General features: G+C 46.6%; 1 protein-coding gene across 1 annotated transcript in view; it reads right to left on the reverse strand.

The window, feature by feature from the left end:
* CORO2A (coronin 2A) overlaps window positions 1-12854 on the reverse strand; it is a 633746-nt gene that overhangs the window by 320487 nt on the left and 300405 nt on the right. Inside the window, exon 5 of the mRNA XM_069626393.1 lies at window positions 6248-6427. Coding sequence (XP_069482494.1) covers window positions 6248-6427 — 180 coding nt within the window. The remainder of the gene's footprint in view (window positions 1-6247; window positions 6428-12854) is intronic.

The following is a 12854-nucleotide window of genomic DNA, read 5'->3' on the forward strand; positions in this document are numbered from 1 at the left end:
CTCAGCCACTCCTGCAGCCGCCTCCAAATCCCTCTGAGACTTTGTTACACAAAAAACACCAGTGGGAGGCAGGATCTGTCAAAATCTGAACGAATGGCGGGGCATTACCTCAGATGCTTGGGCACTGGAAACAGTAGCCCAAGGTTACTGTCTCCCCTTTCTAAAAAGGCCTCAGAATCATCCACCGGGAGCCAACTCTGCCAAAATTCTGGATCCGCTCCTGTTGCAGGAAATTTTAACCCTGCTAGAGAAAGGTGCCATAGAACTGGTACCTGTAGCGGAGAGGAACAGGGGTTGGTACTCCCCATATTTTCTCATCCCAAAAAAGGACGGAGGACTGAGACCCATCTTGGACTTGAGAAACTTGAACAAGTTCCTCAGGAAGGACATGTTCAAGATGGTGAATCTTTCTCAGATCCTTCAGGCTCTCCAACTCCAAGATTGGTTTGGTATCATTGGACCTTCAGGATGCTTACTTTCATGTGCCAATCCACCCAAAGCACAGAAAGTACTTGAGGTTCGCGATTAGCAATTCTCATTATCAGTTTGGAGTTCTGCCATTCGGGTTGACCTCCGCCCCAAGGTTTTTCACCAAACTGTTGGCGGTCGTGGCAGCAAGTCTCAGGAGAGGAGGTATTCACATATATCCCCACCTGGACGACTGGTTGATCAGAGCAAGTTCTCCAGAACAAGCTCAGGAACATCTTTCGATCACCTGCCACTTCCTCCACAAACTGGGCTTCTCCCTCAATTTCAAGAAGTCCCACATGATTCCATCCCAGAAACTGCAGTTTATCGGAGCAGTCTTGGACACTTCATCGGGAAAAGCCTCGCCTCCCGAAGTGAGAGCTCTCCACATCCAGCAGATGGTAACGAAGTTTCAGAATGCCCAACATCTACTGGCCTTCGATTTTCTCAGGTTGCTCGGCCTCATGGCATCCTGCATTTTCCTAGTACCAGAGGCCAGGTTGAGAATGAGATCCCTTCAATGGGCACTCAGAACTCAGTGGTCCCAGTTCTCAGGGAATATGTCAGATCTTCTGCAAGTCCCGAGCGCAGTTGCTCAGGATCTTCTATGGTGGGCTTGCAACGACAACATTCTCAAGGGAGAGTCTTTTTGGCAACCATGGCCGGAGATAACGGTAGTGACGGACGCCTCACTCACGGGGTGGGGAGCACACACCAACGATTTGACAATCAGCGGTCGTTGGTCTCCATTGGAGTCCAAACAACACAGCAACCTATTGGAGCTGAGGGCAATCAGACTAGCTCTGAAGGCCTTTCTGCCCTCTGTACAGGGAAAGAATGTCCTGATAATGACGGACAATACCGTGGCCATGTACTATCTCAACAAGAAAGGAGGTGTACGGTCACTGCCACTGTGCAGAGAAGCAATGCAGCTCTAGTTCTGGGCAATACGAGAGGGAATCTCTCTGTCGGCAATTCACCTAGCCGGAGAGAAGAACATGGCGGCAGATGCTCTGAGCAGGCAGAGCACGGTCTCTCACGAGTGGGAGCTGGCTCAGGAAGTCCTTCTGGAGATCTTCGCCCTTTGGGGAACCCCTCAAGTGGATCTGTTTGCACCGCGATCAACCGGAAGTGCGATCAGTACTGCTCAAGGGAATTTCCTCAAAGAGGAGCTCTGGGAGACGCATTTGTTGTGGAGTGGAAGTTTCCACTGCTGTACGCGTTTCCCCCAGTCCCCGTGATTCCTCAAGTAACCAGGAGGTTGAGAAAGTTCAGGAAAACCATGATCCTAATTGCCCCGGATTGGGCCAGGAGAATGTGGTACCCGGACCTTCTAGACATGTCCATCTGCCCTCCAATACGTCTTCCGCAAAGAGAGGATCTTCTCTCGCAAGAGGAAGGTCAGGTTCTCTATCCAAAGGTCAAGACACTCAACCTTCATGCATGGTTTCTGAGAGGTTGAGATACAAGGATTGGGATCTTCCGGATGACGTAATGGAAATCTTGCTTTCGGCCAGAAGACCAGCAACAAAGTCTTTGTACCGATGTCACTGGAACAGGTTTAGTAACTGGTGCAAAGACAAGGATGTGGACCCTTTTCAGTGTGGCACCCCAATCGTGCTCTCTTTTCTACTACATCTAGCTAATCTGGGGCTCCAGATAGGAACAATCAAAGGATACCTTGCTGCGCTGTCCATTTTCAAGCGCTCCTCGGAAGAGGTTTCATATTTCAAAATACCGTTAATAATTCAATTCTTAAAGGGGCTTACTAATGTATACCCTCCAGTACCTTTTCATGTACCAACTTGGGACTTAAATTTAGTATTAAAATTCTTGACTTGCATACCTTTTGAGCCTCTGCACTCATGTCCATTGAGGCTTTTGACTCTAAAAACTGTCCTCCTTGTGGCCCTATCATCAGCCCGCAGGGTTAGCGAACTTCAGGCTCTCTCATGCAAACCACCATATACTATTTTTTATAAAGATAAGGTAGTCCTTAAAGTTAAACCTTCGTTCTTGCCAAAAGTAGTCTCAGACTTCCATTTGTCACAAAAAATAGTACTACCAACTTTTTATCCTCCTCATCTGGGCAAAGTAGAGGAGAGATTACACAGATTAGATCCCAAGAGGGCTCTTAGTTTTTACATCTCAAGGATGGCTAAATTGAGACAGGATGACCAACTGTTTGTGGGTTATACTGGTCATAAATTAGGCTTATCTGTAACAAAACAGACCATTTCCCTCTGGATCATATTAGCCATAGTTGAATGCTACTACAGATTAGCGGGAAAAGAACCACCAGATGGGCTTTGTGCCCATTCTACAAGGGGAATGGCTACTTCTACGGCTCTAAAGAGGGGAGTCCCGGCAGCAGATATTTGTGCAGCTGCAACCTGGAAAACAATGCATACTTTTTTAAAACATTATTGTTTGGACACTGCCTCCTCTAACAAGGGTTTATTTGCAAAGGCAGTTATGCATTCTGTCCACGAAAACTGAAATTAGTATTCCCACCTCCAAAAATTGATACTGCTATGGGAGCCTATCACAAGATGAGAAATACATGGGAGGACACAATCCATTCGAAGAACAAGTTACTTACCAACTGTAACGTTCTTTCGACTGGATGTTCCTCCCACGTATTCCTCATCGACCCTCCCATCCTACCCCAGAGTACAGTTTACGTTTTCTTACACTTTCCTCTCACGAAGAATGTATCGGTCATGGGACACGCCTGGGTGTTCCTCCTATATATATATATATCATCGAAAAAACAGAACTGAAGCAACGGGCGCGGCTCGAGCTATTTATACCATCGGTGACGTCGACAGAGTACGGAGTACGGCAAGGGACAATCGATGCCACGACCTCGAGCACAGCGCCCTCTGCCGAGAATTTTTTTTTCCGAAGCAGCAATGCTGGAGATAACGATTTATCACAAGATGAGGAATACGTGGGAGGAACACCAAGTCGAAAGAACGTTACAGTTGGTAAGTAACTTGTTCTTCTATATCACTCCCCTACTAGCTCCCCAGCCAAACTTTCACCTACCATCTGCAAGGGTAAACCACCCTGCCCTCCTACTAATCCCTTTCCTACCCCAATGGTCAAGGAACTTGCAACTATCACCTGCTCACATCTCTCCTCCATCTTCAACTTCTCTGGTCAACTGGCAACTAGCCACCCTGCTTATAAGTTGACTATAGTCACATGCCTCTTTAAAAAAAAAACATGATTGGTAATACCAATCCCTTTTTATTAATAGACCAGCCTTCTGGCTCACCAATTCAAAATCTTAAAGCTCCAATTTCCTGTACTCAATTGCACTTCAAATACCTCGAGGCTAACACACTATGAAGCCCCACAAATTTCGATTGCACAGCAGACACTCCACCGAAACTGCTCTAGCTCATGTTTCCAAATTTCAAACCACTGTTCACCGCTCATACCTTTCTTCATCCACATTCGACTTGAGCTTGCAGCCTCTTTCCACACTGCGATCCTTCCTGCCTCCTCCAAGGGCATGACACTGAAATGGATAGCCTCTCAGACAGATCCTTCTCCATCTCGTAGAACTCATACATCCTCTGTAATGGCCCACCGCACCTTACTCTATATTCCTCCTTATTGGGGAAACTTCTTTGGCCGAGACATCTCTAAGCATATCACCAACCACGTCTCCATAATCTGTCAGTGGACAGAAGTATTTATGACTAGGCTACAGCTCCACATCTTAGCCAGTGAAGGGGATACTCTAACCTCACTTTAGAGACACTCACTTTATCCTCACAGCCATCCCACCTTGTTGCAGGTGAAACCTTAAATATGCATATGTTTACTTATAGAAGCATTTACCCCAGGGCTGAATGTGTACTATATTAATGGATGCCCCTTTGCCGTCTAGTGCTCCTTTGTTATTTCTCCAGACCATGCTTCACGTGACCCAGCTTTCATACACGCATATACTCAATGTAATTATGCAAAGGGACTTCTTATGCGCACTGTTTTAGTCCGTGTACAGAACATCTGGTCCAAGCGTCAACCCATAACAAACAAATACATGCAAATCATCCTAAAACACAAACATGGGCTGCAGAGAGGTCGAGAAGTCTCAAAGCTGAACGTTGGTTGCAGTTACATGTTGAGAGGAGCACCTTTGGAAAGTCAGTGATGTTTAGTTCTCCTGGTGAGTTCGAAGTGTGATTGGGTAATAGGCATACTATACATTTGCAGCCATACATTCTGTAGTTATTTACTGACTTTTCATTTTAGGATATTTGTGGTGGATGTTAGGTTGCAGTATCTGCCAAGTTCTTGGATCTTCTGTAGCTTTTTCAGGGGGGGGGGATCATTGCATGCATTAAAAGGTCAGGGATCCTAACTTGTTGAAGGGATGGGATCAGTGTTGGGTGATGTTTGCATCTACCATTGTCAGGAATTCCCTTACGCTCGGTTCCGTTTAGGGATCCGCTGAGGGTTTGATGCTTCCATTTCTTTGGTGTAGATGATCATACTGAAAGTAGTCAAAGGAGAGATGTAGTGTTGAAAGAAAAATGGGGAGGCTTTGGGGCTTTTGGATCTGGTGTCTTTGATTTTCCGTGCTGTGATGTAGAAGGTGTCCACAATGATGTTGAGGCATAGGGTGTATTTTTAAGAATTCTAGTCTGGTAATGTTGTCTCGCATTTATTTGTATTTATTTATTCATAACGCGCAAACCAACAGGCCCGGAGGCATCAGGGCGCAATTTGTAAAAGGTTACAGATGTGCAGGTATAACAGAGAATCATTAAACATTTACACATGGGATCCGATATGCAGGTATAACAAAGAATCATTATATACATTTACAAGAGGATCTTATATACATATGTACAGTAAAACATTCACTTGAATCATGTATGGCCTGGTGATCATAAAAGCATATAATCTTTCATGGAGATCTTGCAATGTGATTTAGTCTCCTCATGCAACGTCAGTGCCTCGTTGTCATCCAACGTTGAGCTGAATATGCAAGGGAAGTAGGGCTGAGTAATCCTTCGCCGGGTGTTGACAGGGATTTGGTCTTATTTGCCAGTGCTCCTTGGGTAGAGCGCCCTAGGCCACTTAAAGCAGTTGGAAGGTTATCAGCAAATGATATGCTCTGGTTAAAGTTGGCGGCACCCCGTTTCATGCTACAGTACTGTAGGAGTAGGCAATGCCTGCTGTGCAGGTGAAGGAATGTCTAGACATCATGACCAGTTCATTGATTCCAGGCTGGCCACCAGCTAACACGCCTGCGTATCTAACCAATAACCTGTATTTTAGGAATGCTGATCTTCAGTGTTTTTTTAGAAGAGTGATTACAGGACTGGCCCAGGTTAAGGATTTCTTCCACACGTTCCTGTACGCCTCTGCCATAGGGAAGTAGGAAGTGGGGTTGATTATGCAGACTGTGATCCAATATTTGCAAATGCATGGTAGCTCAGCCCAGGTGATCCCTTGGACTAGGCTAGCCTGCCCCAGTTAAACCCATATTTGAAGTGCGCCATCAAGCATGCCATTTACCATTGTTGCTTAAAGCCTTTTTGAAATCTTTAAACAACAAATTTATTGTTCTGACCCTCTCTGAGAGCCATAGACCTCAAATTACCTAAATCTGCACGGGCCTGGCCACCTCCTACGAGACTGTCACGGTGCTTTGCTCCCTCCGAGCCAGTTTCATGGTGCACACACAGAATCCACACACCGAACATCACTATGTCGCAAAGCAATTGCATGCTGTGGCAGAGGGCCTTTGTACCTGTATAAGTTTTCCAGAACGCGCATCCAGAATGCGGACCTTTCGGTCTTTACAGGCCGTGGCTAGATAGCTCCCATCCGTGTTAAAGGAAAGGGAGAGGATCACATCCTTGTGCACGTCGATGGTCCTCACTGGGTTCCAAAGTACACACTCAGGGGTATCTAGGTTCCATATCAGTACCTGAAAAACAACACCTGAAGATGTCAGCAGGCAGGCCGCTTCAAGGGTTGGAGTCATCATAGACATTGAGGCTTTTTTAAAAAAACCTTTTTGTAATGTTCCTATACAGAGAAACCTCATAACAGAGTCATAAAATACAAATAAATTGCATGACATTTACAAACTATTTCGGGCTTTTTGAGTGGTTGCAAGCATTCTTCTGTTACCTATTGCTCTTAAAAAAAACCTTGGGCCGACAATTGCAATAATAAAAAGAAATACCATGAAATGAGATGACACACAAATGGCACGGAATACGAGGTATAGTCCTATGTCCTATGCTCAGTCAGCCCACACCACGCGGCTGTCCCCCCCACCCCCCATGTCATCCCGATGCCTTATCTACTGGCATTTCTGAACCAGTACTCTAGTAGCACCTCCCCAGTTTATTAACAGAAAACCAGCTGTAATGCAAGGCGCTTGCCAAGTTCTCAATGAAAATGGTATCAGGTACCCTTTGTAGTCAATCCTCCTTTGTGGGCCTAGCCATAATCTTCCATCAATATATGAATGCCAGCCTCCCTGGAAACAGCAGCACCGCTGCAATCACCCCACTAACCCATGCACCTCACAGCACTACAAGTGGGGCGCCGGGTAGCACGCGCTACACGTTGCTCCCCGGGGAGGATTTGGGCACTGCACCCGACCAGCAAGTCGGGCGGAGGCTAGATTGCACCCATTCGCTGCTATATACGGGTGCCGGCGACGGTGCAGGAACATTTGGCGGCTAACACCATTCCATGTTGCCTGTACCTTCGTCGGCACCCGCTGCTGCTGTGGTGGCGTGTGGATGGCCTACGGGGCAATCGGAGGGTTGAGGAATAGAGGATGAGGATGGGCTTTATACAAGAAATATATATTATTAATATTTGTATATAAAACGATTAGTAGGGGTTTATATTTTATTATGTATGTGGGTTATGTGTGGGCATAACTTTACTTACCTTCCTGTCCAGTCTGGTCTCCTGGCCGCGGCCCGATTGTCCTGCGGTGCTGGCTGGGAGAGAGCAGGATGGAGCTGTGACCATGCTGTCGTTTCTCTGTGGAGGGTATACTGCGCTACACATCGCTCACCACTAGGTGGCAGTGCGGTGCACGGCCCTCCCGGTTTTCCAGCAGTCCGGGGACAGAATGGGTGGTTTAGGTAGGAGGAGGTTAAAAAAATATACGGTTAGGGACAATTTAATAAAAATGTTACAGGTTGTATGTGATGGATGTCAAGGGACCTGCATAGCAGAGCCCCCTTTTGTCCCTGCTAGGGGAACCTTTCCCCCCATGTTTTTCAATGGGCAGTATGGTGAAGGGGTGATCCTCGGGGGTGTGTATCGGGGTGGGAGACCCGAAGGGGCAGTTGGTGGGGGTCATCCAGAGGGTGGGGGTGTTAGATTGGCACCTCTCCCAGTTTTTGTTTTCGGAGTTAGCAGGAGGGGGGGCACAAGGGCTTGGGAGCGGGGATGGAGCAGCTAGTGGGCAGGACTAGGGGGGGCGCTGCCCAAGAAGAGCATCAGGAGTAAAGGGAAGTACCTCTGGCAGTGTGGTCAGAGGGCAGGCGGATAACGTAAGTTAAAAGTGCTGGTGGGTTAGTTAGGATCAGGAAGGGGTGTAAGGGAGCCGGGGCGAGGGGGATATGCCAAGTTGGGGGGAGCCACCGAGGAGGACAACAGGGTTACTTTATAGGGCGGCTTTATGAGGGGTTAGTACGGCCACAGTTTGTCCATGAGTGTGTAGGGAGTTGGCGAACGTCATCATCCATGGCTGCAGCAGCAGGGAGGGGCTAGGGTGCCCCCTCTACAACAGGACCAGAAGGGAATAGCACGTCCCTGGGACAGATAGGTTGGTGCAGGGAGATGGCCAGAATGCCGTCACCTGCACTGAGAATGGGGAGAGATTTTGGTTGGCTGCCCGGCCGGCGGCAGGTGATGCAGGAGGTGTATTTGTGGGTAAAGGATGTGATTAAATAAATATAATACACATTAAATGAATAAATGAAAATAAAGAATAATTATGAAGGAAGAATGGATATCCGAGGTTGGAACAGGTTTGGGTGGGTAATAATAATAAAAAGAAATGGCATTGGAGAACTGGAGGGCCAAGAAGGGTGGTTTGAAAGGGATGTTGAGGACAATAAGCGTAACAGTGGTACGAGCCCGGGGAGTAGGATAGGATATGATAATTAATTTATAGTGAGCCCGTACACAAGTGTTTCTAAGAAGGACAAGATGAGGGATAAACACAAAGGGAGGACAAAATAACGATCAGTCTAAGCCTTGTGTCAGTCAGATAGTGCAAGTGCGAGACACACAGCGCAAGGGGAAGTGAGAGGGGAATGGGACTGTTAAGGTTCCAGATACAGCTCCTAGTGTGCGGCAGGAAGGGGGAGAGTGCAGGGGATACAGGAAAAAGGATAGGGGCCTGGTACCCATGAGAGTCTGAGGGTAGCCAGTCAACGCAGTATACAGTTTGGTTAGCAGGGGAGAGAGAGAGAGATAGTGGAAGTGAAGAAGTACGTTTTGGGCCGTTTCCGAACTTCAGGTGGCACAGCAAGTTTGAGGGGAAGGTAGGTCGTCCCAGATGTAGGCAACTGCAGATGAGAGCGCTACCCCCACTCTCTTCCTGGCGAAGAGTCTGACCACCAGAAATTGGCAGTGACTGGAAGGAGGGCTCGAGATGGAGGGAAGGGGAAGATAATTTTGGTTTCTATTTTAAAGTGAATATAGGGTTTTTGAGGGTAGGTTAGGGGGTGATTGGTTAACTGAGAGAAGAGTGTAGTGATTAAAGGGAAATATGGGTTGGCCTACTCTGGGATGAGGTATAAGACCCGGCACAGAGCAAGGTGCGGGAATTTGGTGGTTGAATGGCCACTCTGGGCCTTGTGGTATAGGAGATCGTTGAAAGTGCAGATCTGGCCTGTGCCACTTTACTGCCCAGTTATTGGTTGCGCCACCCGGGGCAGGACTGGGCGGCGGCAGGAAGAAGTAGGGAGCCAGCACATTTTTCGGGGGAAGGGTTGCCGAAGGAGGGGTAGAGGTGATCAGTTGGAAAGGATTTCCTATATGAAGGAATGGGGGGTGGGAACATTATCGGGTCAAGAGGTTGGTGGGTTTGCATGAACGACAACACAGTAATCATTTATTGTACCTCGTTTCGTTTGTGGATTTATGGGGAGTGGATGGGGGTGTCAGTTGAGTTTGGTGACAGTTAAGATGGGTGAATACAGGTCCAAAAGAGAAAGAAATAAAATGTGGAGTAACGGGGGTAGTGGATGATCAAGGTTGGAGAGAATGTCATTTAAAGGGGGAGGTTTGGAGAAGGTGAAGGAGAGAGGAATGGGGGAGATGAACATTGTAGCAGTGTGGAGTTATACTTTTTCGAAACAGGGATGGAGAGGATGGTTTAAAAAATATATAATAAGAGGAGAAAATGTAAAAGGAAAAGAAGGGAAAGGAATTGAGGATTTACAAAAATCAAGGAACAAAAATGGAGTGAAAAAGGGCTATATCAGTGGATTTGCACTCGGGTGAAGGAGCGGAGGAAGAGCGGCACACAAGGGCAGGGGGATAAAGTGGACAGTGATGCTACGTGAAGTAGCAGGGTGTGTGGTTTGAACGGCATGGACGGGGGAGCATTTACGGCCTCTGGTGCAGTGGTGGAAACATTGATGATATGGAACATTTGCAAGAGTGAACATGGGGGCACAGTGGCCTAGAAGAAGGGATGTGGTGTCACAGAGGGCAGTGCGCAGTGGGAATTAAATGGACGGACAGAAGACGCATGTACGGCAACCGGAAAAAGGGGTGACAGCATGTGAGGTGTGTAGCAGAGAGCAAGGGAGCAAGTATTGACAACAGTGAACACAGGGGTACATGGACAAAATGAGGAGGGGGTGGAGTTACTGCATGGGGGGATTAAACTGCATGGACGGAGGGAGCAGGTACGGCCCCCGGTGCAGTGGGGGAGCAATAAGGCAGGGTGCATGGTGAGGAGCAGGGAGCAATTGGGCATGGTCATGGTGGGTACAGTGGAGTACCCATACAAGGGTATATTGGTGGGTAGATAGCCATGAGATACTTTTCAGGTTGCTGCCCCATATAAAATGAGGTTGGGTTACAAGATATCACGTAGATTGGCAGAAGAGAGGAGACAGTTTTGTGGTTGAAGTGATGAATATGGGAAAGAAAAGGGTTATTTGCGGCATTAGTTGGGGGTACTTGATTGGAGAGCATATGATGGATAGAGGAGACCAGGGCGATGTCCGCAAGAATACTCAATGAATTTGCACCAGACAGGTTAGGGCTCTTGTGGGTAGGGAAATTAAATAAATAAAGAGAAATAATAACAAGGGGAGCATCAGAGGAGTTTCAGGTTTTCAGAACAAAATTGTGGGTGGGAGCAGTGGGCTGGTGGGCACGTGGTGTCGGAGTGCAGTTAGTAGATGGGCATGGTGTATAGGGGCAGGAGGGTGTGTTTCAAAAGAAAAAGAATAAATAAAGAAATAAGTAAATAAATAATAATTATAAAACATTTTAAAAAATGGGGAAACAGGAATTATGGACAAAGGGGCCTAGATGTTGAAAATGACCTTTTAGGGCTCTGAGGAGGAGTTGGCAGGGAAGAGAATGTGTTAGACAGTTCAATAGTAGATAAAGGGCTTGGGGAAAAATGGGGGTGGGTGCAGCAGTTTAGGGAGGAGAGGTTGGACGAGGTGGGACAAACAAAGTTTGGGGGGGGTGTAGGGTCCATGGGGGGTGCATAATAAGGGTGCTGGTGCAGATGACGATAGTTTAATTGCAAGAGGTTTGGGGCAAAGAAGTGGTCATGAATATAATAAATAATTAATTAATAAATTCAATAAACAAGGAGGGAAAGGAAGTTATTTGGCTGCTTGGGGAAGGGATGGTCAGTGCTGCCATGTTTAGGAAACAGAACATGGGGCATACGCATAAAGATTGAGAACAGGTTTTTGGTATCTGGGAGAATTGGACACCAGGAAAAGCGGTAAGGGGATGGGTTCTGAGTGTATGAGCAGCACAGGAAAAGGTACAGGGGTGAGGGATTTGCCAGAAAGGGGATATAGTGAGTAAGGAGGAGGAGAAAGATTTCTGAAGTGCAAGGAATTATTGGGGGGGAAAGGTAATATAAGGTTTACAGTGTCAGGTTTTAGGTATGATAGGAGGAGTAGCGGAGTGCAGTAAGGTGGATTGAGTTCAATTACGTGTGGTGCTTAATTTTCTTTCACAGATGCAGCAGAAAGTGGTGTTTTGAAAACGATTATAATGGACCAGTCAATGTATGCAGGGTGTCTGTTAATGTAGGCGTATAAAGGTTTTACGGCATTTGGGTATAGTGTTTTCTCCCAAGAGAATGTTTTGATGGCGGGGATTAAGGGCATGAGGCCTGTTAAGATTAAGTAGAGAAGTAAGTACGGCCATGGCAGTTGGCCATGGCAGTTGGAGGGAGTTTTAGTTATAATTTAAGGATGGGGTAAGCTGGTTTTGACGGGTTTACGAAGAGTTGCCATTGTTAGAAGAAAGAGCAGACAAAAGCGAGGTTGGCATGGTGAGCAATGTGAAGGGGTAGTGTTGGAGGAAAGGAAGTAGGATGAATTACAAAGAAGAGGAAATAAAGAACGGTTCTCTTAGTTTGGGATTTTTTATGTCTAGAAACAAGGTTGTTGTGGGGAATGTTTCAAAATAAATAAATAAATTAGAGTTAAATTGAAGGAAGGAGAAGGAACTATTAAACAAGAATTAAATAGGACAGTTATGGGGGGTGGGGCAGAAAGAACACCTCCGGGGAGGGTTTTTCTGGTGCTGGGGACACCGTTGGTGAAATGATGGTTGGGTGAAGCCGAATGATTATTATCGTGGTAAGGAGAATTGGTATTGCTGTTTGCACGAACAGGCTACCCCAGGGGTACAAAGAGGGGGAAGAGGTATTGAAGAAGGAGGGGCGTTTCCTCAGGGAGAAGATGGGAGAAAGCGGGAATGACGGTTGAGAGGAATTGAGGGGAGGGGAGAGAGCAAGGGACAAAAAGTGATGAATTTGAATTGTTTATTTATTTAGTTGTTATTGGCGATTGTTAAAAAAAATTCTACTGGAAGAATTTGCCAAGGACACATTGAACTAATTTTTATGTCAAACAACTAGTTCACTTAATTTCAAGAGGCAGAGCGTGAGACATTTCAATCTCTACTACAGCTATCCTTTATTTTAACCTCCCCTAATCCCTTTAGCAGGCCTACATCATATGGGCCTTTAGTCCATAAAACGTTTGGCACTTACTCCAAGTCTTCATCAAAAAATGCTGGATGCTGCTGTATTATTGCCATGCGCTGTGGAATCTCCCTTTTCTCTATTCTGAACCATTATATAACGCTCATAAAGAACA

This window comes from Ambystoma mexicanum, chromosome 6p (genome assembly GCF_040938575.1).
Source record: "Ambystoma mexicanum isolate Mex_15411 chromosome 6p, UKY_AmexF1_1, whole genome shotgun sequence".
Taxonomy (NCBI): domain Eukaryota; kingdom Metazoa; phylum Chordata; class Amphibia; order Caudata; family Ambystomatidae; genus Ambystoma; species Ambystoma mexicanum.